Consider the following 26,503-nt stretch of genomic DNA (forward strand, 5'->3'; position numbering starts at 1 on the left):
TGTGAGGGTAGTGCCGCCTACAGTGACGGGAAAGTCAGGGAGAGGACAGGGTTTGGGAGGGAAGATAAGGAGCTCAGTCTTGGACAGATTGAGTTTTAGATGGCGGGCAGACATCCAGATGGAGATGTCCTGAAGGCAGGAGGAGATACGAGCCTGGAGGGAGGGAGAGAGAGCAGGGGCGGGGATGTAGATTTGGGTGTCATCAGCTTAGAGACGATAGTTGAAGCCGTGGGAGCGAATGAGGTCACCAAGGGAGGGAGTGTGGATCGAGAACAGAAGGGGACCAAGCACTGAACCTTGGGGAACCCCCACAGTAAGGGGATGGGAGGGGGAAGAGGAGCCCGCAAAGGAGACTGAGAATGAACGGCCGGAGAGATAAGAGGAGAACCAGGAGAGGCCGGAGTCTGTGAAGCCAAGGTCGGATAGCGGGTTGAGGAGAAGAGGGCGGTCCACAGTGTCGAAGGCAGCTGAGAGGTAGAGGAGGATTAGGATAGAGTAGGAGCCATTGGATCGCTCCACTGAGCAACTGGAGAAACAGCATGACTCAGTGGAAAGAGCCTGGGCTTTGGAGTCAGAGTTCATGGGTTCAGCTTCCGGCTCCACCAATTGTCAGCTGTGTGACTTTGGGCAAGACACTTAACTTCTCTGTGCCTGTTACCTCTTCCATAAAATGGGGACAACAACAATAATAATAATAATGATAAGGGCATTTATTAAGCGCTTACTAAGTGCAAAGCACTGTTCTCATTGCTGGGGAGAATACAAAGTGATCAGGTTGTCCCACAGGGGGCTCACAGTCTTCATCTCCATTTTACAGATGAGGCAACTGAGGCACAGAGAAGTTAAGTGACTTGCCCAAAGTCACACAGCTGACAACTGGTAGGGCTGGAATTCAAACCCATGACCTCTGACTCCAAAGCCCATGATCTTTTCCACTGAGCCAGGCTGCTTCTTTAAGCACCTTAATCATAAGGATTAAGACTGTGAGCCCCCCATGGGACAACCTGATCACCTTGTAACCTCCCCAGAGCTTAGAACAGTGCTTTGCACATAGTAAGTGCTTAATAAATGCCATTATTCATTCATTCATTCAATCGTATTTATTGAGCGCTTACTGTGTGCACAGCACTGTACTAAGCGCTTGGGAAGTACAAGCCCACTGTTGGGTAGGGACCCTCTCTATATGTTGCCAACTTGTACTTCCCAAACGCCTAGTACAGTGCTCTGCACATAGTAAGTGCTCAATAAGTATGATTGAATGAATGAATGAATGAATACAAGTTGGCAACAACTAGAGACGATCCCTACCCAACAGCGGGCTCACAGTCTAGAAGGGGGAGACAGAGAACAAAACAAAGCATATTAACACAATAAAATAAATAGAATAAATATGTACAAATAAAATAAATACACTATTATTATTATTATTATTATTATTATATTTGGCAAGAAGGAGGTCATTGGTGACCTTCGAGAGGGCAGCTTCGGTGGAGTGTAGAGGGGTCTAGGAGATAGTTGGAGTTGAGTTTCCAATTGGAGTTTCCAATTACTTAATACAGTGCTCTGCACACAGTAAGCGCTCAATCAATCAATCAATCAATCGTATTTATTGAGTGCTTACTATGTGCAGAGCACTGTACTAAGCGCTTGGGAAGTACAAATTGGAAACTCAATACGATTGAAATGAATGAAGGAAATATGAATGAATGAATGGATATATGTATATATGTTTGTACATATTTATTACTCTATTTATTTATTTATCTTACTTGTACATAGCTATTCTATTTATTTTATTTTGTTAGTATGTTTGGTTTTGTCCTCTGTCTCCCCCTTCTAGACTGTGAGCCCGCTGTTGGGTAGGTACTGTCTCTATGTGTTGCCAACTTGGACTTCCCAAGCGCTTAGTCCAGTGCTCTGCACACAGTAAGCGCTCAATAAATACGATTGATTGATTGAATGAACAAGTGGCGTGTGAGATTAGAACCCACTACCCCTAACTCCCAAGCCCCTCCTCCTTCCACTAAACTAGGATGGCCCCGCCCCCTACGCCCCCTGTGACAGGCCACCTCTCCAATCAGAATCATTCTTCTCCGGCGAAGCCCCGCCCCTTCGCCTCCTGTGACAGGCCACCCCTCCAATCAGGAGCTTCCCTCTCCGGCGAGGCCCTGCCCCTTCGCTGCCTGTGACTGGCCACCCCTCCAACCAGAATCATCTCTCTCCAGCGAGGCCCCGCCCCTTCAGCTACTGTGACAGGCCACCCTTCCAATCAGAATCATCCCTCTCCTGCGTGGCCCCGCCCCTTCTCCGCCTGTGACTGACCACCCTCCAATCAGAATCATTTCTCTCCGGCGAGGCCCCGCCCCTTAGCCTCCTGTGACAGGCCACCCCCAATCAGAATCATCCCTCTCCTGAGAGGCCCCGCCCCTTCTCCGCCTGTGACTGACCACCCTCCAATCAGAATCATCCCTCTCCTGCGAGGCCCCGCCCCTTCTCCGCCTGTGACAGTCCACCCTCCAATCAGAATCAATCGTCTCCGGCGAGGCCCCGCCCCTTCGCCGCCTGTGACAGGCCACCCTCCAATCAGAATCATTCCTCTCCGGCGAGGCCCCGCCCCTTCGCCTACTGTGACAGGCCACCCCTCCAATCCCTCGCGGCGAGGCCCCGCCTCAGCCACCTGTGACAGACCACCCCTCCAATCAGAATCTTCCCTCTCCTGCGTAGCCCCGCCCCTTCGCCACTGGTGACAGGCCACCCTCCAATCAGAACCTTCCCTCGAGGCGAGGCCCCGCCCCTTCGCCTACTGTGACAGGCCATCCTTCCAATCAGGAGCTTTCCTCTCCGGCGAGGCCCCGCCCCCAGGCCCGCTGGCCCCGCCCAGTGATCCTGCGGCCGGTCCCCACCCTCCCCCGCCGCCTCTTGCCCTTTGACCTTTGCCCTCTGCCCTCTCCAGACCAGCCCCGACCCCACATCCCGAGCCACGCGGGCGACATGGCGGCAGGGAAGATGGACAACCTGGCCCTGGTGGTGCACGGACCCGGGGACCTGCGACTGGTAATAATAATAATAATAATAATAATAAAGGATGGCATTTATTCAGCGCTTACTATGTGCAAAGCACTGTTCTAATAATAATAATGGCATTTATTCAGCGCTTACTATGTGCCAAGCACTGTTCTAATAATAATAATGGCATTTATTAAGCACTTACTATGTGCCAAGCACTGTTCTAAGCACTGGGAAGGTTACAGGGTGATCAGGTTGTCAATCCGATTGTCAATCTGATTGTCAAAGCAGGTTGTCAAAGCCCGGGCTTTGGAGTCAGAGGTCATGGGTTCAAACCCCGGCTCCACCAATTGTCAGCTGCGTGACTCTGGGCAAGTCACTTCACTTCTCTGGGCCTCAGTTACCTCATCAGTAAAATGGGGATTAAAAACTGTGAGCCCCCCCGTGGGACAACCTGATCACCTTGTAACCTCCCTGGCGCTTAGAACAGTGCTTTGCACATAGTAAGCGCTTAATAAATACCATTATTATTATTATTAATCAATCAATCGTATGTATTGAGCGCTTACTGTGTGCAGAGCACTGTACTAAGCGCTTGGGAAGTCCAAGTTGGTAACATATAGAGACAGTCAATCAATCAATCAATCAATCGTATTTATTGAGCGCTTACTATGTGCAGAAAACTGTACTAAGCGCTTGGGAAGTACAAATTGGCAACATATAGAGACAGTCCCTACCCAACAGTGGGCTCACAGTCTAGAAGGGGGCTCACAGTCTACACCATCATTTTCCAGAAGAGGGAACTGAGGTCCAGAGAAGTTAAGTGACTTGCCCAAAGTCACACAGCTGACATTGGCTTAGCCGGGATTTGAACCCATGACCTCCAACTCCAAAGCCCGGGCTCTTTCCACTGAGCCACTCTGCTTCCCAGCGGTGATCAGGTTGTCCCACGGTGGGGGCTTATAGTGTTCATCCCCATTTTCCAGCTGAGGGAACTGAGGCCCAGTGAAGTGACTTGCCCAAAGTCGCACAGCTGACAAGTGGCTTAGCGGGATTTGAACCCATGACCTCTGACTCCAAAGCCCAGTCTCTTTCCACTGAGCCACGCTGCTTCTCAGCGCTGGGGAGGTTACAAGGTGATCAGGTTGTCCCTCTGGGGGCTTACAGTCTTCATCCCCATTTTCCAGAAGAAGGAACTGAGGCCCAGAGAAGTTAAGTGACTTGCCCAAAGTCACACAGCTGACAGTTCATTCATTCATTCCTATTTATTGAGCGCTTACTGTGTGCAGAGCACTGTACTAAGCGCTTGGGAAGTACAAGTTAGCAACATATAGAGACGGTCGCTACCCAACAACGGGCTCACAGTCTAGAAGAGACTAGTTGGCGGAGTTGGGATTTGAACCCATGACCTCTGACTCCGAAGCCCGGGCTCTTTCCACTGAGCCACGCTGGTAATGCCCTGGCCGTCCACTGCCCACCCCTCCGCCGGCTCTTCCCCCGTCTTCTGCCCCCGCTGCACCCCGTAGATAACAATAATAATAATAATTGTAATAATAATAATGATACTTGTTAAGTCCCTCCTAGGTGCCAGACACTGTATTTAATAATAATAATAATATAATAATGGCATTTATTAAGCGCTTACTATGTGCAAAGCACTGTTCTAAGCGCTGGGGCGGTTACAAGGTGATCAGGTTGTCCCACAAAGGGCTCACAGTTTTAATCCCCATTTTCCAGATGAGGTAACTGAGGCCCAGAGAAGTGAAGTGACTTGCCCAAAGTCACATAACTGACAATTGGCAGAGCCGGGATTTGAACCCGTGACCTCTGACTCCAAAGCCCGGGCTCTTTCCACTGAGCCACGCTGCTTTAGCTCGGGGGTGGATGCAAAGCAGATTGGACACAGTCCGGGCTCACTTGTGCCAGACAATCAATCAATCAATCAATCGTATTTATTGAGCGCTTACTGTGTGCAGAGCACTGTACTAAGCGCTTGGGAAGTACAAGTTGGCAACATCTAGAGACAGTCCCTACACAACAGTGGGCTCACAGTCTAAAAGGGGGAGACAGAGAACAAAACCAAACATACTAACAAAATAAAATAAATAGAATAGATATGTACAAGTAAAATAAATAGAGTAATAAATATGTACAAACATATATCCATATATACAGGTGCTGTGGGGAAGGGAAGGAGGTAAGATGGGGGGGATGGAGATGGGGACGAGGGGGAGAGGAAGGAAGGGGCTCAGTCTGGGAAGGCATCCTGGAGGAGGTGAGCTCTCAGTAGGGCCTAAATCAATCGTATTTATTGAGCGCTTACTATGTGCAGAGCACTGTTCTAAGCGCTGGGGTTGATACGCGTTACAGGTTGGACAGAGTCCCTGGCCCACGCAGTCTTAATCCCAGTTTTGCAGATGTGGGAGCCGAGGCCCAGAGAAGCAAAGTGACTTGCCTAAGGTCACACAGCTGACATGTGGTTGAGCAGAGATTAGAACCAAGGACCATCTATTTATTCTGACGACTTGACACCCGTCCACATGTTTTGTTTCGTTGTCTGTCTCCCCCTTCTAGACTGTGAGCCCGTTGTTGGGTAGGGACCGTCTCTGTATGTTGCCAACTTGTCCTTCCCAAGCGCTTAGTCCAGTGCTCTGCACACAGTAAGCGCTCAATAAATACGATTGAATGAATCTGACTCTTCGGCCCGTACTCTATCCATTAAACCACCGTTGCCTCCACGCTTTCCCCCTCATCAGCCCCTGCCCTGCGTCACCATTCATTCATTCGTTCAATCGTATTTATTGAGCGCTTACTGTGTGCAGAGCACTGTACTAAGTGCTTGGGAAGTACAAGCTGTTAGGTCTCCTTGACCATGAGAAGCAGCGTGGCTCAGTGGAAAGAGCCTGGGCTTTGGAGTCAGAGGTCATGGGTTCGAATCCCGGCTCCGCCAATTGTCAGCTGGGTGACTTTGGGCAAGTCACTTCCCTTCTCTGGGCCTCAGTTACCTCATCTGTAAAATGGGGATGAAGACTGTGAGCCCTCTGTGGGACAACCTGATCAACTTGTAACCTCCCCAGCACTTAGAACAGTGCTTTGCACATAGTAAGCGCTTAATAAATGCCATTATTATTATAAGAGAAGCAGCATGGCTCAGTGGAAAGAGCCCAGGCTTGGGAGTCAGAGGTAATGGGTTCGAATGCCGCCCCCCCACATGTCTGCTGTGTGACCTTGGGCAAGTCACTTCACTTCTCTGCGCCTCAGTTCCCTCATCTGGAAAATGGGGATGAAGACTGTGAGCCCCACGTGGGACAACCTCACCTCCTTGTGTTCCCCCCAGCGCTTAGAACAGTGCTTTGCACATAGTAAGCGCTTAACAAATACCAACATTATTATTATTATTATTATGAGAAGCAGCGTGGCCTAGTGGAAAGAGCCCGGGCCTGAGAGTCGGAAGGACATGGGTCCTAATCTCACGCGTCTGCTGGATGACCTTGGGCAAGTCACTTTTCTGGGCCTCAGTTTTCTCATCTGGAAAATGGGGATTAAAACTGCAACCCCCCCCCCCCCACATCAATCAATCTCCTCCAGGAGGCCTTCCCAGACTGAGCCCCTTCCTTCCTCTCCCCCTCATCCCCCTCTCCATCCCCCCCATCTTACCTCCTTCCCTTCCCCACAGCACCTGTATAGATGTATATATGGTTGTACATATTTATTACTCTATTTATTCATTTATTTTACCTGTACATATCTATCCTATTTATTTTATTTTGTTAGTATGTTTGGTTTTGTTCTCTGTCTCCCCCTTTTAGACTGTGAGCCCACTGTTGGGTAGGGACTGTCTCTATGTGTTGCCAATTTGTACTTCCCAAGCGCTTAGTCCAGTGCTCTGCACATAGTAAGCGCTCAATAAATGCGATTGATAATGATGATGAATCAATCAATCATATTTATTGAGCGCTTACTGTGTGCAGAGCACTGGACTAAGCGCTTGGGAAGTACAAGTCGGCAACACGTAGAGACAGTGCCTACACACGTGGGCATGGGCTGTGTCCAGCCTGATTTGTATATACTCCGGGGCATAATACAGTGTCTGGGGCATAGTGTTTAACAAATTCGCTTAGAACAGCGCTCAGCGCTTAGAACAGTGCTTTGCACATAGTAAGCGCTTAATAAAAGCTATCATTAAATTCCATTTTTTAAAAAAATGCAGGATGTTTGCGCATGCGAGTTCCAGTCCCCCCAAATTCAGCCCCCAAATCCCAGAGCAAAGTTCAGTAAACAGTCCAGTTAATGCCCCCCTTCCCCCTCTTCCATTTCCAGGCAGCCAAAGTCCAAGAATCAGGGAAATGCTTTTCCAAATTGGCAGCGGGCAGCGGGACTAGTGCCAAATACCTGTTCTGTGCTTTATTCATTCCTTCATTCAGTCGTATTTACTGAGCGCTTACTGCGTGCAGAGCACTGGACTAAGCGCTCGAAAGTCCAATTCGGCAACATATAGAGACGGTCCCTACCCAACAACGGGCTCACCAGTCTAGAAGGGGGAGACGGACAACAAAACCAAACACGCGGACGGGTGTCAAGTCACCAGAATAAATTAAAAAAGACTCCACCCGGCCTTTGCGGTGTGCAGAGCACTGTACTAAGCGCTTGGGAAGTACCCGCTGTTATGTCTCCCTGACCATGAGAAGCAGCGTGGCTCAGTGGAAAGAGCCTGGGCTTTGGAGTCAGAGGTCATGGGTTCGAATCCCGGCTCCTGCTGTACAAGCCCTTTCTCTCCCCGCAGCGTCCTTCAAATATAGAAGGAAGACGTTGCGGTTAGAATAAATGTACGGGGTACTGTGTGAGGTTAATAATATGTGCTATTTGTTAATCATCAATCGTCTTTATTGAGCGCTTACTGTGTGCAAAGCACTGTACTAAGCGCTTAATTATATTTATTAATATTAATTAATAAATATAATATAATTAAATATATAAAATAATATAATTGATATTTATTAATATTTGTTAATCACTTACCTAGGGCTGGGGAAGATACAGGATAATCAGGTTAGGCCCAAGTCCCACAAGAAGCTTATAGTCCCACTGTTGGCTAGGGACCGTCTCTCTATGTTGCCAACTTGTACTTCCCAAGCGCTTAGTACAGCGCTCTGCACACAGTAAGCGCTCAATAAATACGATTGATTGATTGATTATAGTCTAGGTAAGAGGAGAGAAGAGGCATGGAGTCGTCATGCTGCAGGTGAGGAAGCTGAGGCACAGAAAAGTTAAGCGACTTGTCCCGAGTCACACAGCAGACAAGTATCGTAACAGTAAAACAAAAAAAAAAACCCAGTAAGTGCTGTTTTTGATCATAACTTACAAGTTATAACCGTTTTGCACTTCTCCCCGTTCTCATATGTTGTACGTCATGCATCTTATGTACTTTCCAAGCGCTTAGTCCAGTGCTGTGCACACAGTAAGCGCTCAGTAAATTCAGTTGAATATTTATTAGTTTAGAGCCTTGGAACTAGCTGTAATTCCGTTTATGCTGACGATTTTGACACCTGTCTGCATGTTTTGTTTTGTTGTCTGTCTCCCCCTTCTAGACTGTGAGCCTGTTGTTGGGTAGGGATCGTCTCATACGTTGCCGACTTGTACTTCCCAAGCGCTTAGTCCGGTGCTCTGCACACAGTAAGCGCTCAATAAATATGATTGAATGAATGAATGAATATCGGACCTGGAATTAGAAACCAGATCTTCTGATTGTCTGGCTCTTTCCACTGAGGATGCTGAGTTGTTTTTTTCCTCTTTCAGTCTAATAATGGTAACACGGTTCTCCTCCACGGTTCCTGACGGAGGGAGTCATCCCGAACCTTTCCACCCTTCTTTTCCCAGTCTCCCTAGACCTGTCAGTGGTTCACTTTTCCCCTGTCCAGGCCTTAAAAAATACAGGAGCAGCATGGCCTAATGGATAGAGCAAAGGCCTTGGAGTCAGAAGGACAGTGTTGGAGTCAACATGTCCAAGACTGAACTCCTTGTCTTCCCTCCCAAACCCTGCCCTCTCCCTGACTTTCCCATCTCTGTTGACGGCACTACCATCCTGCCCGTCTCACAAGCCCGCAACCTTGGTGTCATCCTCGACTCCGCTGTCTCATTCACCCCTCACACCCAAGCCATCACCAAAACCTGCCGGTCTCAGCTCCGCAACATTGCCAAGATCCGCCCTTTCCTCTCCATCCAAACCGCTCCCCTGCTCGTTCAAGCTCTCATCCTATCCCGTCTGGACTACTGCACCAGCCTTCTCTCTGATCTCCCATCCTCGTGTCTCTCCCCACTTCAATCCATACTTCATGCTCCTGCCCGGATTGTCTTTGTCCAGAAACGCTCTGGGCATGTTACTCCCCTCCTCAAAAATCTCCAGTGGCTACCAATCAATCTGCGCATCAGGCAGAAACTCCTCACCCTGGGCTTCAAGGCTGTCTATCCCCTCGCCTCCTCCTACGTCACCTCCCTTCTCTCCTTCTCCAGCCCAGCCCGCACCCTCCGCTCCTCTGCCGCTAATCTCCTCACCGGGCCTCGTTCTCGCCTGTCCCGCCATCGACCCCCGGCCCACGTCATCCCCCGGGCCCGGAATGCCCCCAATCCCTCTGCCCATCCGCCAAGCTAGCTCTCTTCCTCCCTTCAAGGCCCTACTGAGAGCTCACCTCCTCCAGGAGGCCTTCCCAGACTGAGCCCCTTCCTTCCTCTCCCCCTCGTCCCCCTCTCCATCCCCCCCATCTTCGCTCCTTCCCTTCCCCACAGCACCTGTATATATGTATATATGTTTGTACATATTTATTACTCTATTTATCTTGTACATATCTATTCTATTAATTTTATTTTGTTAGTATGTTTGGTTTTGTTCTCTGTCTCCCCCTTCTAGACTGTGAGCCCGCTGTTGGGTAGGGACTGTCTCTATGTGTTGCCGACTTGTACTTCCCAAGCAGTGCTCTGCACACAGTAAGCGCTCAATAAAGACGATTGATTGATTGATTCATCCCCATTCTACAGATGAGGTAACCGAGGCACAGAGCAGTGTCAGTGTTGTCAGTGGGAAGAGCATAAAGCAGGAGTCCGAAGACCTGGGTCCTAATCCTGGCTCTGCCACTTGTCCATTGTGTGACTTCTCTGTGCGTCAGTTTCCTCACCTGTAAAATGGGGATTCAAGATCTGTTCTCCCACTGACTTATAGTGTAAGCCCAGTATGGTACAGGGACCGTGTTCGACCTGATAAATAGGGATTTACTCCAGGGCTTAGAATGCATTCGGCGCGTAGTAAGCGCCTAACAAATGCCACAAAAAAGGTAGTTTGGCAGCAGGTTGGAGCCAACTGATGAGGAGGGGCTCTAGTTAAGGGGATCACTGGTGGCTTGTGGATATCTCCGTCTCCCCCTTCTAGATTGTGAGCCCACTGTTGGGTAAGGACCGTCTCTATATGTTGCCGACTTGTACTTCCCAAGCGCTTAGTACAGTGCTCTGCACACAGTAAGTGCTCAATAAATACGATTGATTGATTGATCGGACACTCAGACTCACGTGATGTATGTTACCCCGGGCACGCAGCGTAACGTGACGTGACCAACACGGGAGTCAGAGGATCTGGCTCTGATCCCAGCTCTGCCACTTGTCTGCTCTGTGAGCTTAGGCAAGTCACTTCACTTCTCTGGGCCTCAGTTTCCTCCCTTGTAAAATGAAAATTAAATACCGGTTCTTCCTCTACCTTAGGCCACGAGCCTCACCTGGGACAGGGACTGTGTCTGACCTGATTGTCTCGTAACAACCCCGGCAGTTAGAGCGGTACTTGACGCATAATAAGCACTTGTGAAATATGACAGTTATTATCGGAGTGTTTTGCAAGCGGAAAACCCGAGCTTCCCCATTTCCTCCCGGTTCCCCGTGAACCCAAGCGCCGCTTCCCGCCGTGGGACTCGGAAGGAGCTGAGGTGGAGGCGGGGTGCTTAAAATTACTGGACATAAAGACTGTGAGCCCACTGTTGGGTAGGGACCGTCTCTATATGTTGCCAACTTGGACTTCCCAAGCGCTTAGTACAGTGCTCTGCACACAGTAAGTGCTCGATAAATACGACAATGAATGAATGAATGAATGAATGAATAAAGGCATCTGGTGCTGTATGTCTCCTGGATGGGGAACAGCCCAGCTGAAATCGGATTGTTCAGTATCTTTTTTTTTTATTCCACAGTATTTAATAAGCACTTACTATGCGCCACGCACTGTATTAAGCATTGAGATACACGATAATCCCATTGAACCCAGTCCCTATCCCATGTAAGGCTCACAGTCTTCATTTTACAGATGAGGTAACTGAGGGAGTGAGAATCAATCAATCAATCAATCGTATTTATTGAGCGCTTACTGTGTGCAGAGCACTGTACTAAGAACTTGGGAAGTACAAATGAAGTGACTTGCCCAGGGCCACACAGCAGACAAGTGGCAGAGCCAGGATTAGAACCCAAGTCCTTCTGACTCCAAGGCCTATGCTCTATCCAGCAGCGTGGCTCAGTGGAAAGAGCCCGGGCTTTGGAGTCAGAGGTCATGGGTTCAAATCCTGACCCTGCCAATTGTCAGCTGTGTGACTTTGGGCAAGTCACTTCACTTCTCTGGGCCTCAGTTACCTCATCTGTAAAATGGGGATTACAACTGTGAGCCCCCCGTGGGACAACCTGATCACCTTGTAACCTCACCAGAGCTGGGCAAGTCGCAACTTCTCTGGGCCTCAGTTACCTCATCTGTAAAATGGGGATGAAGACTGTGAGCTCCCCATGGGACATCCTGATCACCTTGTAACCTCCCCAGCACTTAGAACAGTGCTTTGCACATAGTAAGCACTTAATAAATGCCATTATTATTATTATTATTATCCACTAGTTCAGGCTGCTTCATTTTGTCAGTACAAAGCTGGACATGGCCAGTACATAGCCGTACAAAATGGCCGCCCCAGCTCTATCTTCTAAGATGAAAAGAGGACGCAAGTAATGGCTGAAGAGGCGAAGGGAAATAATAATAATAATAGTGGCATTTGTTAAGCGCTTACTATGTGCAAAGCACTGTTCTAAGTGCTGGGGAGGATACAAGGTGATTAAGTTGTCCCACGTGGGGCTCACAGTCAATCCCCATTTTACAGATGCGGTAACTGAGGCTCAGAGAAGTTAAGTGACTTCCCCAAGGTCACACAGCAGACATTTGGCGGAGTCGGGATTCGGACCCCTGACCTCTGACTCCAAAGCCCGGGCTCTTTCCACTGAGCCACGCAGCCATCAATCAGTATGTAAGGATGTCTCTCATGTGCAGAACACTGTAATAATAATGGTATTTATTAAGCGCTTACTAGGTGCAAAGCACTGTCCTAAATGCTGGTACGATACTGTACTAAGTATTGGGGAGAGTACAGAAGGCCTAATCCCCCCCGTCACAAAGCTTATGATCTAGTGAGGAAGGCAGAGGCTAAAATAATATACACACATAAGAGGAAGAAGGAAAAAGGGATTGATATATATGTGTATATATATATATATGTATGTAACTATGTATCTCGCTAATCCTTAAGCAATAGAGTAGGTAAGGAATGTACAAAGGTGTGTAACTCTAACATTCTGGTCTTGATGTCATTGAAAAATGTTGGTGGAGCTTCTGCTACATGCAAATTTGGAGGGTATGCGAAACCCTCCCTACCCTTTCACTTAGAAAAGAAGCAAAGTCGAAACAAGGTCATTTTTTAACTATCGGGAATTAACTTGAAACATTAGATCAGGGAAAGAATTGAGCCCACCTATCTAAGGACTTTTCTGGACTAATTCAGGATACAATGAGGAATGGCAAGGGATTAAAAAGAATGATCTTTTATCACCCTCCCTCCCTGTCGTGGTCAGATCCCTGACTCCGGGAGCAAAGTCCAGTAAACAGAGTCAACTCTGTTGCGTCTGTTTTCTACTGAGGGTGCTCAGGCGTGTGGTTTTTCCAAGTCTCCGCGTGATTATCGTGATTCGAGCACAATCACGGTGACCGTGGATCATCATCAATCATATTTATTGAGCGCTTACTGTGTGCAGAGCACTGTATATTAGGAGACCTCCTCCTCCAGGAGGCCTTCCCAGACTGAGCCCCTTCCTTCCTCTCCCCCTCGTCCCCCTCTCCATCCCCCGCATCTTACCTCCTTCCCTTCCCCACAGCACCTGTATATATGTATATATGTTTGTACATATTTATTACTCTATTTATTTATTTTACTTGTACCTATCTATTCTATTTATTTTATTTTGTTAGTATGTTTGGTTTTGTTCTCTGTCTCCCCCTTTTAGACTGTGAGCCCAATGTTGGGTAGGGACTATCTCTATATGTTGCCAATTTGTACTTCCCAAGCACTTAGTACAGTGCTTTGCACATAGTAAGCGCTCAATAAATACGATCGATGATGATTGATGATGATGAGATGTGGAGAAATCGCAAGAGGGTTAAGAACCTCTTGAGCACTGGGGAAAAAATGCACAGGTGTGGACGACATGGATCCCAACTCCCAAAGTGTTCACGGTCTAAAGGAGAGTGGGCTGTTGGGTTGAGGGTTGAATGGGAGTTGCTGTGGGTAAGCTTAGGGCCAGGAAAATAGAGGGTGGCAGCTCTGTCCTTTACCTCAGGATGCTGAATAATAATAATAATAATAATAATAATAATAATAATAATGCTGGCATTTGTTAAGCACTTACTATGTGCAAAGCACTGTTCAAAGCGCTGGGGAGGTGACAAGGTGATCAGGCTGTCCCACGGGGGGCTCCCAGTCTTAATCCCCATTTTACAGACGAGGTAACTGAGGCACAGAGAAGTTAAGCGGCTTGCCCAGGGTCACACAGCTGACAAGTGGCAGAGCAGGGATTCGAACCCATGACCTCTGACTCCCAAGCCCGGGCTCTTTCCACTGAGCCACGATGCTCCTTGTGTGTAGAGAAGGAGAAAACCCCTGATGCGTCCTCTCCGGAGAAATGTTCAAGTTGAAGTGAGGGCTTCCGTCCGATTTCCATGCCTCTTCTGCAATCAAAATCTGATCAAAAAAATGTCCACTCTAACAGTTAACAGTTATTACTCTATTTATTTATTTATTTTACTTGTACATATCTATTCTATTTATTTTATTTTGTTCGTATGTTTGGTTTTGTTCTCTGTCTCCCCCTTTTAGACTGTAAGCCCACTGCTGGGTAGGGACCGTCTCTGTATGTTGCCAACTTGTACTTCCCACGCGCTTAGTACAGTGCTCTGCACACAGTAAGCGCTCAATAAATACGATTGATTGATTGATTGATTGATTGACCATGTGCAATTTAATGGAATTTTTTAAGCTTCCTTAACCCGTGTTAAACGCTGGGGATAGATCCAAATAATCAAGACAGACGCTGTCCCCGGGCCCACGGCCTAAGTTGGAGGGAAGAGCAGGGATTTCACCCCTATTTTGAAGAAGAGGAATTCGAGGCCCAGAGAGGTTGGGACTTGGCCAGGTTGCACAGCTTGAGAAGAACCCAGCGCTCTTTCCATTTCGCGTGTAATGCTCAATTGTACTCTCCCAAGTGCTTAATACAGTGCTCTGCACACATTAAGCACTCAATAAATACAATTGAGTGAATAGTTTTGGTAACCTTTTAGGGCTGATTCATTTCTAGAGCTGATTATCGGCTAGCTTGGCGTTTCTAAATCTGTTTGCTTCTTTGCTTTCAAATGATCAGTTTACAAAGTAGTGAGAGCTGGGGAAAAAAACTGCCCCAAATAATCTCTTTACCAAATGACCCTGGCGAATGCCTTCCTTCAGTGCTGTGAGAGAGGTTATAATGGGATTTTATAGCTTCCTCACCAAGCACTTCTGCATGAACTGCCCTGGGGGTGAAAGCGGGTGCCAAGAGAAACTCATCTGACTGCATTTGGAAGTATGTTGATTGGCAGAGACGTTCATTAAGCCATTTATTATAGAGATTGTTCTCCCCGCTGTTATAAGGAGGATAGGCCCTTCCCCACACCTCAAGCCATGGTAAGCAGCATGACCCTAGTGGAAAGAGCATGGGCCTGTGAGCTCCCGACTTTGCCACTGGCCTCTTGCGAAACCTTGGGCAAGCCACTTCTCTGAGCCTTAGTTTCCCCACCTGTCAAATGGGGATTTATTTATTTTGCTTGTACATATTTATTCTACTTTTATTTTGTTAATATGTTTTGTTTTGTTCTCGGTCTCCCCCTTCTAGACTGTGAGCCCGCGGTTGGGTAGGGACCGTCTCTAGATGTTGCCAACTTGTACTTCCCAAGTGCTTAGTACATTGCTCTGCACACAGTAAGCGCTCAATAAATACGATTGAATGAATGAATGATTCATTACCTGTTGTTCAGGTAATGGGACAGGACCTGAGTCTGGCCTGATTATCCTGTAGCTACCCTAGCGCTTAGTATAGCACTTGGCAGATAGCAGTTGCTTAACAAATACCATTATCACCGTCATCATTGTCATCATCGACTTGTACTTCCCAAGCGCTTAGTACAGTGCTCTGCACACAGTAAGCGCTCATGATTGAATGAATGAATGATTCATTACCTGTTGTTCAGGTAATGGGACAGGACCTGAGTCTGGCCTGATTATCCTGTAGCTACCCTAGCGCTTAGTATAGCACTTGGCAGATAGCAATTGCTTAACAAATACCATTATCACCGTCATCATTGTCATCATCGACTTGTACTTCCCAAGCGCTTAGTACAGTGCTCTGCACACAGTAAGCGCTCAATAAATACGATTGAATGAATGAATGAGTGAACCTAACAGTACTTCTACATTTAGAAGACCATCTCTATCTTTGGCCAACATGTACTACCCAAGCTCTTAGTCCAGTGCTCTGCACACAGTAAGTGCTCAATAAATACGATTGATTAATAAATCCGTACAAACATATATACAGGTGCTGCGGGGAAGGGAAGGAGGTAAGGCGGGGGGGATGGAGAGGGGGAGGAGAGGGAGAGGAAGGAGGGGGCTCAGTCTGGGAAGGCCTCCTGGAGGAGGTGAGCTCTCAGGAGGGCCTTGAAGGGAGGTAACTGAGGCACAGATAAGTGATGTGACTTGCCCAAAGTCACACAGCTGACAAGTGGCGGAGCCGGGATTTGAACCCCTGACCCCAGTGTTTGCTAGGGTGCTCTGCCCCCAGTAAGTGCTTAATAAAAGACTATTAATAGTAGCACTAAGGGCTCAGGTAGGAGGAAATGATTGCTTCATCACTTGGGGCGGCCTCAGAGTCTTTTCTCAGAGTTCGTCGGTGTCTTTCCTGGTACCTGGCAACCACCTAACCAGGAAACAGGGAAGGAGGGGGGAGTGTGAGCGCGCACACGCATGCGTGCCAATGCAGGCCCCCCGATCGCAGCTGGAGCTTGGAAGACTGATCAGTTTGGAGGTCAACCTGATGGAGTGCCTTCAGCAGGAAATGGAACGAAAAGAAAGATTATTTGCCGAGGAGGAGGAGGAATTTGAGCCGGGGATGGCGGGCAGGCCAGAAGATTTCCTCCTAGTACCCACTGCGAACACTGAAAGTCGTTCCCCCTCGTCGGCACCTAGAGCCAGTTTTCCTCATCTCGTATTTGTTCAGTTTGTGTTTTTTTTCCGTAACCGTCCTGCCCCTGTTGACTTGACTTTTGTCCCATTCTGTTTGTTTCTTGTCACTCCTCGCAATATTGAATTCTAATCTCGTTGAGGTCACGCTGCATTTTAATCTTATCCGAGGCTTTAGCTGCCACCTCTTCCCTCCCGGCGCACACCTTGTCGATTTCAAACGAAAGGACCAAGCTGCCTGTTCCATCACTGCAGTCATTGTTTAAACCGATCGGTCACCCTGGAGTCGGGTTGAGCCTTGAGGCACTCCACTTAATAGGACTCCCCGGATGACACAACACAGTAAGCGCTCAATAAGTACGATTGATTGATTGATTGACGACACCAAACCTTCCACCGAATTATGACCGTCAGGGTTGCGGCAGGCGCGACTCTGGCCTAGATCCCATCCCGCCTCTCCGAGTTCCAGAAGCAGCGGGCCTAGTGGATAGAGCAGGGGCATGGGAGTACATCCCAAGCGCTTACTACAGTGCTCTGCACACAGTAAGTGCTCAGTAAATACGATTGAATGAATGAATGAATGAGTAAGAAGAACCTGCTTCTATTCTGTGTGACTTTGGGCAAGTTGCTTAACTTCTCTGGGCCTCAGTTCCCTCATCTGTAGAATGGGGAATAAGACTGCGAGACCTATGTGGGACAGGGACTGTGACCAACCCCATTATTTTGTATCTACCCCAGCGCTTAGAACAGTGTCTGGCACATGGTAATAATAATATTATTAACAGTGGGCTAGACTGTTGGGTAGTGACTGTCTCTATATGTTGCCAACTTGTACTTCCCAAGTGCTTAGTACAGTGCTGTGCACACAGTAAGCGCTCAATAAATATGATTGATTGATTGATGGCATTTGTTAAGCGCTTACTATGTTCAAAGCACTGTTCTAAGCACTGGGGAGGTTACAAGGTGATCGGGTTGTCCCACGGGGTGGCTTACAGTCTTAATCCCCATTTTACAGATGAGGTAACTGAGGTACAGAGAAGTTAAGTGACCTGCCCAAAGTCACACAGCTGACAATCGGCGGAGCTGGGATTTGAACCCATGACCTCTGACTCCAAAGCCTGGGCTCTTTCCACTGAGCCACGCTGCTTCCCAAGCCCTTAACAAATGCCAGAGCTAATCCCAGCTCCGCCACATGTCTGCTGTGTGACCTTGGGCAAGTCACTTAACTTCTCTGAGCCTCAGTTACCTCATCTGTAAAGTGGGGATTAAGACTGGGAGCCCCACATGGGACAACCTGATCAGCTTGTATCCCCCCCAGCCCTTAGAACAGTGCATGGCACATAGTAAGCGCTTAACAAATGCCATCATTATTATTATTATTATTTTTAACAAATACCATCATAATAATAATAACAACAACAATTTGTTCGCAAATTTTTTAGACTGTGAGCCCACTGTTGGGTAGGGACTGTCTCTATATGTTGCCAATTTGTACTTCCCAAGCGCTTAGTACGGTGCTCTGCACACAGTAAGCGCTCAATAGATACGATTGATGATGATGATGAATGGTGGGGAACTGGAGGGAAAGCACGAAAGTTGTCATGCAAACTGAATTTTTTCCATTTTGTGTCTTCTAGGAAAACTATCCGATTCCTGAACCCGGCCCAAATGGTAGGTCTTTGTGACGCTCCACTAGTAGTTTAGCTACTTAGCGACACTTCTCCCCTCGACGTTCCCCCATCTCATCACCCTCGGGTTTTTGTCCTTTGTGGTTCTCCGTGTCCTTGAGTGGCTCACTGTAGCTGGGGTTTCTCCAGGCTGGAGTTAACTTTCCCTGGAGCCAGGGGGTTTTGACCACATCCTGCGTGGAATGATCAATCAATCCATCAATCGTGTTTATTGAGCGCTTACTGTGTGCAGAGCACTGTACTAAGCGCTTATCCCTGATGGGGATTACCATCAGGGCAGAGGCAGAGCTCAGCAAATGTCCACTCTTTACTTCCCCTCCACACTCAGCCGGGTTGAATGGGGAATAATCCCAGACCGATGAGCGTATTTCCAGGTACTCCTGGAATAGTCCAGCCCTGATTCTATCCATCCATCCACCCATCCATTCATTCATTCAGTCGTATTTCTTGAGCGCTTACTGTGTCAAAATCCTCTTTTTGCCACCAGTCAGCCTTTTGGAGCAGAACTTGAAGAAATAAAGGCATGAGAGTTGCCTTATTCCCTTTGATTCCAACATACACTGACAGTTCTTAATCTTCACCTCCAAAATCGGGAGCCATTTTAGTCTCTTTAAGGGCAGGAATGGGATTCTGTCTCCTAACTCTTATATTCTCCCAAACACTTAAGACTGTGAGCCCACTGTTGGGTAGGGACTGTCTCTAAATGTTGCCAACTTGTACTTCCCAAGCGCTTAGTACAGTGCTCTGCACACAGTAAGCGCTCAATAAATACGATTGATTGATTGATTGATTGCCCCCAGAAGGCACTCACTAAGTGCTATTGATTGATGGATCAAGAATGCTCCCCTCATCTCCATCTAAGGGGCGAGGTGTTTTGATCAGAAAATGGAGGGCTGAGCAGTATTTTATACACTTGGGGAGTTTCCCGAAATGCTTTTCATGCGATAATTATGTCTTTGACAGACTTTCCACCGGCTGGCTCCGGGGCATAATTTTCCCAAGTTAGAAGGAAGTAGTGATAGTAAAGTGAAATTTGGCAGAAGAGGCGCTTACGTCCTTCTTAACTAACTCCAAGTGACAGAGCAGTCAAGATGGTGGCTCCATCTTTCTGGCTTTCTTCCACAGCTCTTTTACCCATATCAATCAATCAATCAATCGTATTTATTGAGCGCTTACTGTGTGCAGAGCACTGGACTAAGCGCTTGGGAAGTCCAAGTTGGCAACATACAGAGACGGTCCCTACCCAACAGTGGGTTCACAGTCTAGAAGTTTTGATGGGGGAGGAGCAATCAATCAGTCAATCAATTGTATTTATTGAGCGCTTACTGTGTGCAGAGCACGGTACTAAGTGTTTGGGAAGTCCAAGTTGGCAACATACAGAGACGGTCCCTACCCAACAGTGGGTTCACAGTCTAGAAGTTTTGATGAGGGAGGAGCAATCAATCAGTTAATCAATTGTATTTATTGAGCGCTTACTGTGTGCAGAGCACTTGACTAAGCACTTGGGAAGTCCAAGTTGGCAACATATAGAGACGGTCCCTACCCAACAGCGGGCTCACAGTCTAGAAGGGGGAAACAGAGAACAAAACAAAACATATTAACAAAATAAATAGAATAGATATGTACAAGGAAAATAGAGTAATAAATATAAATAAATAAATAATATCATCATCATCAATCATATTTATTGAGCGCTATGTGCAGAGCACTGTACTAAGCGCTTGGGAAGTACAAATTGGCAATATATAGAGACAGTCCCTACCCAACAGTGGGCTCACAGTCTAAAAGGGGGGAGACAGAACAAAACCAAACATACTAACAAAATAAAATAAAACGAATAGATATGTACAAGTAAAATAAATAAATAAATAGAGTAATAAATATGTACAAACATATATACATATATACAGGTGCTGTGGGGAAGGGAAGGAGGTAAGATGGGGGGGATGGAGAGGGGGACGAGGGGGAGAGGAAGGAAGGGGCTCCCAATGTGTAATTAATATCCCCAATATGTAATTTATTTTAATGTCCATCTCCCCTCTAGACTAAAAGCTCTTTGTGGACAGGGATCGTGTCTACTGACTCTCCTTGTCTGCTTTGTGACGCTGGGCGAGTCACTTAACTTTCCTGTGTTTCAGTTCCCTCACCTGCAAAATGGGGATTAAAACTGTGAGCCCTACAAGGGGCAGGGACTGCTTCCAACCTGATTATCTTGTGTCGACCCCAGAGCTTAGTACAGTCCCTGCCACTTAGTACAGTGCTTTGCAAGGGGGAAAGTACTCCATCAGCATGCACGATCGCCTAATTAGTGTCCTCTTTTGCCAAAATTAGGAGTCCCAAAGGGCAGAGTGAGAAGTAAGTCACGTTCTAACCTTTCCCTTCTGTCATTTCTCCGCTCCCGTCAGAGGTGCTGCTGAAGATGCACTCGGTTGGCATATGCGGCTCCGACGTACACTACTGGCAGCACGGCCGGATTGCGGATTTTGTCGTCAAGAAACCGATGGTGTTGGGCCACGAAGCGTCGGGAACAGTCTTTAAAGTGGGATCGTTAGTGAAGCATCTCAAACCAGGTCAGCGGGCCCCTGCCGCAGTCCCTCCCTGAACGGAGCAGGGCCCGGTCCATTGGATGCTTTGAACCAGATTGGTAGCATTGGTGCTTAATAATTAGCATCGGTGTTATTATTGTATCTGTTAATCAATCGGTTGTGTTTATTGAGTGTTTACTACATGCAGAGCACTGTACTGAGCATTTATGTTGCCAACTTGCATTTCCCAACTGCTTAGTACAGTGCTCTGCACATAGTAAGCGCTCAATAAATATGATTGCTGATGATGATGATTTGGGAGAGTACAATATAACAGAATTAGCCGACATGTTCCCTGCCCCTGATGAATTTACGGTCTAGAGTGGGGAAACCAGCATCAATATGAATGTTAAGCACTTGCTGCGCGCGTGGCTCAGTGGAAAGAGCCCGGGCTTTGGAGTCCGAGGTCATGGGTTCAAATCCCATCTCCGGCAATTGGTATCATTGGTACCAAATGGGCTTAATAATTAGCATTGGTGTTATTAAGGTATCTGTTAATCAATCAGTTGTGTTTATTGAGTGCTTACTACATGCAGAGCACTGTACTGAGCATTTATGTTGCCAACTTGTACTTCCCAAGCGCTTAGTACAGTGCTCTGCACATAGTAAGCGCTCAATAAATACGATTGATGATGGTGATGATTTGGGAGAGTACAATATAACAGAATTAGCCGACATGTTCCCTGCCCCTGATGAATTTACGGTCTAGAGTGGGGAAACCAACATCAATATGAACGTTAAGCACTTGCTGTGTGCGTGGCTCAGTGGAAAGAGCCCGGGCTTTGGAGTCAGAGGTCACGGGTTCAAATCCTATCTCCGGCAGTTGTCAGCTGTGTGACTTTGGGCAAGTCACTTCTCGGGGCCTCAGTTACCTCATCTGTAAAATTCATTCATTCAGTCGCATTTATTGAGCGCTTACTGTGTGCAGAGCACTGTACTAAGCGCTTGGGAAGGACAAGTTGGCAACGTAAAATGGGGATTAAGGCTGTGAGCCCCGCCGTGGGACAACCTGATCACCTTGTAACCTCCCCAGCGCTTATGTTGCCAACTTGTACTTCCCAAGCGCTTAGTACAGTGCTCTGCACACAGTAAGCGCTCAATAAATAAATACGATTGAATGAATGAGCAGTGCTTTGCACATAGTAAGCGCCTACTAAATGCCATCATCATTATTATCATTATTATTATTATGGAACTTGCAATCTAGTATAGGAGACAAATGATAAAATAAATTACAGCTAGGGGAAGGGACAGAGAAGAGGAATACGTATATAAGTGCTGTGGGGCCTGGGAATCCCCAGAGGCTTTGGGGATTAAGTGACTTGCCCAAGATCATAATAATAATAATACTAATGATGGTATTTGCTAAGCGCTTACTATGTGCAAAGCACTGTTCTAAGCGCTGGGGGGATACAGGGTGATCAGGTTGTCCCACATGGGGCTCACAGTCTTAATCCCCATTTTTCCAGATGAGGGAACTGAGGCACAGAGAAGTTAAGTGACTTGCCCAAAGTCACACAGCTGACAACTGGGGGAGCCAGGATTTGAACCCACGACCTCTGACTCCAAAGCCCATGCTCTTTCCACTGAGCCACGCTGCTTCTCCTGCGACTGGATAAGTGACAGAGAAGGGTTTAGAGTAATAATAGTCGTGATAATTGCGGTATTTGTTAAGCATTTACTATGTGCCAGGCACTGTACTAAGCCCTGGAATGGATACAAGTCTTTTAGACTGTGAGCCCACTGTTGGGTAGGGACTGTCTCTATATGTTGCCAATTTGTACTTCCCAAGCGCTTAGTACAGTGCTCTGCACATAGTAAGCGCTCAATAAATACGATCGATGATGATGATACAAGCGAATCTGTTGGAACCCAGAACCTTCTGACTCTCAGACCTGTATTGTATCCATTAGGCCAAAGTACTTTCTGAAGTGTCAGACCTCATTTGTTTATTCATTCAATCGCATTTATTGAGCGCTGTGTGCAGAGCACTGTGCTAAGCGCTTGGGAAGTACAAGTTGGCAACGTATAGAGACGGTTAGTTTCTGATAATGAGGCAGACTGCTGCAGTGAGTATTTTTCGCCGCCGCAGTTTGCAGTAAAACCCTGTTTGGGGTATCACGTAATCTACACCTGAAAAAGAAGTGGTTCCTATAACTCTCGCCTTTCATTGTCAGTTGTATTTATCGAGGGCCTACTGTGTAGACAGCACCATACTAGCGCTTGGGAGAGTATAATACGAACAATAAACAGTCACATTCCTTGCCAAAAACGAGCTTGCAGTGTAGAGGACCGCTTCCTCTGCCAGGTAATTCCAGCCGTTACCTTGGGAAGCTCCTGGTAGGCTGGGATCTCGTCTGCTGACTCTACTGTGTTGTACTTTCCTAAACACTCAGTACAGTGCTCTGCACTCAGTGAGCATTTAATAAGTAGGCCAAGCGCTTAGTACAGTGCTCTGCACAGAGTAAGCGCTCAATAAATACGATTGATGATTGAGGAATAAGTACCACTGGTTGATCTTTTGGGTAGGGAGAGATCTTACAGGGCGCCCCAGCTAATGACACCGTGGTGGGACTTCCTATTCTTTCATTCATTCAATCAGTCGTATTTACTGAGCGCTTACTGTGCGCAGAGCACTGTACTAAGCGCTTGGCAATCAATCGTGTTTATTGAGAGCTTACTGTGCGCAGGGCACTGTACTAAGCGCTTGGCAAGTACAAGTCGGCAACATATAGAGACTTTTAGACTGTGAGCCCACTGTTGGGTAGGGACTGTCTCTATGTGTTGCCAATTTGTACTTCCCAAGCGCTTAGTACAGTGCTCTGCACATAGTAAGCGCTCAATAAATACGATTGATGATGATAGAGACGGTCCCTACCCAACAACGGGCTCACAGTCTAGAAGGGGGAGACAGACAACAAATAGGTGGACAGGTGTCAAAACCGTCAGAATAAATAGAATTATAGCTATATGCACATCGTGAATAAAACCCCACCTACACACAGTCCAAGGAGGGGGCTGCTCCACTGACCCTCCCAGATGTTAATATGTTTTGTTTTGTTGTCGGTCTCCCCCTTCTAGACTGTGAGCCCGCTGTTGGGTAGGGACCGCCTCTATCTGTTGCCAACTTGGACTTCCCAAGCGCTTAGTATAGTGCTCTGCACACAGTAAGCGCTCAGTAAATACGATTGAATGACTGAGTGTGACCGATGGTCCTTGGTGTGGTGGGTAGAGCCACAATTCGGACCAGGGACGACTTGACACCGGGCCACATGTTTTGTTTTGTTGTCTGTCTCCCCCTTCTAGACTGGGAGCCCGTTGTCGGGTAGGGACTGTATCTATATCATCATCATCATCATCAATCGTATTTATTGAGCGCTTACTATGTGCAGAGCACTGTACTAAGCGCTTGGGAAGTACAAATTGGCAACATCTAGAGACAGTCCCTACCCAACAGTGGGCTCACAGTCTAAAATCTATATAATAATAATAATAATGGCATTTATTAAGCGCTTACTATGTGCAAAGCACTGTTCTAAGCGCTGACATATATGTCTATATGTCGCCGATTTGTACTTCCCAAGCGCTTAGTACAGTGCTCTGCACATAGTAAGCGCTCAATAAATACGATTGATTGATTGATTGATAGTCCAGTGCTGTGCGCACAGTAAGCGCTCAATAAATACGATTGAATGAATGAATGAACAGGGAGAGGGACACCGGGGAGAACGAGACTGTCCCGTTGGGTCACCTGAACTTGGAGCTGACTGCATAGGAAACGTGATCCCGGGCAGTCTGCGGAATGCAAGAAATTGGAGGAATGGGATGGGAAAATCAAGGAACGAGAAACTGGTTTGAGGTCCGTCTAGGCCACAATGGGAGCCCTTTGGCAGCAAAATCGCCCTAGCCAAATGTTTGTCAGGGGTGAAGGCAAGCCTGAAAATGAGTCAAGCCATCAATCGTAGGTATTTCTGGGGGCAGTTTACAAAGATTAGCCGAACTCTGTATATTTGAGGTCGCTGAGAGTCCGTTTTTGCCGAGATTGTTTTGTGCAGGCGTGGCTCCTGATTGGGCTGGGAGCCAGCCTAATTGACACTTGTTTCCTCGAGGTGCTTAGTCTTCCTTATCCGATACGTGTCTCCTATAATATTATGTAAAATCTGGCCTTATCTCTAATGTCCCGTCTTATCTGTGAACAAGCTAGAAACATGACTTGTTTGTTTTCTCCGGGGGAGAACCATTTTTTCCCCCCCGCCGGCTCCGGATTCAATTCCGGTTCCCCATGTTGAGGCCACCTTCTTGAGTTCCTCCTATGTTAGTCAACAGACAGATGGCAAGGGGCCGGAAAAGGGGGACGCAATCTGCCCAGTGACACCTGCCTTCGGCAGCGTCCCAGTCAGTGGTCGAGCGGATAGCGCAGGGGCCTGGGAATCCGAAGGTCATGGGTTCAAATCCCGGCTCCTCCACTTATAATAATGATGGCACTGAAGTGGACACAAGCAAATCGGGTTGGACACAATCCCTGTCCCACGTGAGGTTCACCGTCTTAATCCCCAATTTTTTCAGATGAGGTAACGGAGGCCCAGAGAATAATAATAATAATAATAATAATCATGGCATTTATTAAGCGCTTACTATGTGCAAAGCACTTTTCTAAGCACTGGGGAGGTGACAAGGTGATCAGGTTGTCCCGCGGGGGGCTCACAGTCTTCATCCCCGTTTTACAGATGAGGTAACTGAGGCCCAGAGAAGTGAAGTGACTTGCCCAAAGTCACACAGCTGACAGTTGGCAGAGCCGGGATTCGAACCCATGGCCTCCGACTCCAAAGCCCGGGCTCTTTCCACTGAGCCACGCTGCTTCTCCACTTGTCTGCTGTAGGGCCTTGGGGTCTCTGTGCCTCCGTTCCCTCATCTGGAAAATGGGGATGAAGACTGTGAGCCCCCCGGGGGACAACCTGATCGCCTTGTAACCTCCCCAGCGCTTAGAACAGTGCTTTGCACATAGTAAGCGCTTAATAAATGCCGTTATTATTATTATTATTATTCTCTGGGCCTCCGTTACCTCATCCGAAAAAATTGGGGATTAAGACGGTGAGCCTCACGTGGGACAGGGATTGTGTCCAACCCGATTTGCTTGTGTCCACTCCAGCACTTAATACAGTGCCTGGCATGTAGTGAGCACCTAACATACTATTATTATTATCAGTGTCGCCTTTGAACTGAGGAAAACGTTATATTCTTTATAAAGATTGAAAACAACAGTGTTCTCCCAGCTCCGCCAGTTGTCAGCCGTGTGACTTAACTTCTCTGTGCCTCAGTTGCCTCATCTGTAAAATGGGGATTACGACTGTGAGCCCCCATGGGACAACCTGATCACTTTGTTACCTCCCCAGTGCTTAAAACAGTGCTTTGCACGTAGTAAGCGCTTAATAAATGCCATTATTATTATTATTATTATTATTATTATTATTAGATTCCTCGTTCTCCCTAAACGTAGCATAATCAATTTTAGGGGAGTGGGAGAGCAATTGGAGAGGACTGGGAGGGAGCGGGGCGGGAAGCGGTGGGATGAGACAGTGGTGAGGAAAGGGTCTGTGATGGGATTAGTGGTCCACGTCTGTCAATC

At 47.4% G+C, this 26,503-nt stretch overlaps 1 protein-coding gene across 2 annotated transcripts in view; it reads left to right on the plus strand.

Annotated features, from left to right (window-relative positions):
- The first annotated feature begins 2,934 nt into the window (after nucleotides 1–2,934).
- SORD (sorbitol dehydrogenase) overlaps nucleotides 2,935–26,503 on the plus strand; it is a 62,310-nt gene continuing 38,741 nt past the window's right edge. The window contains exons 1-3 of one of the 2 annotated variants that reach the window (XM_038750231.1): nucleotides 2,935–3,054; nucleotides 18,242–18,275; nucleotides 20,698–20,862. In XM_038750231.1, the coding sequence (XP_038606159.1) occupies nucleotides 2,992–3,054; nucleotides 18,242–18,275; nucleotides 20,698–20,862 (262 nt within the window). In that variant the 5' untranslated portion in view covers nucleotides 2,935–2,991. Of the gene's footprint in view, nucleotides 3,055–16,876; nucleotides 16,947–18,241; nucleotides 18,276–20,697; nucleotides 20,863–26,503 lie in introns of those variants that run through there. The other variant, XM_038750232.1, reaches the window with a different exon arrangement.

The sequence above is a fragment of the Tachyglossus aculeatus genome, chromosome 8, assembly GCF_015852505.1.
Source record: "Tachyglossus aculeatus isolate mTacAcu1 chromosome 8, mTacAcu1.pri, whole genome shotgun sequence".
Lineage (NCBI taxonomy): Eukaryota > Metazoa > Chordata > Mammalia > Monotremata > Tachyglossidae > Tachyglossus > Tachyglossus aculeatus.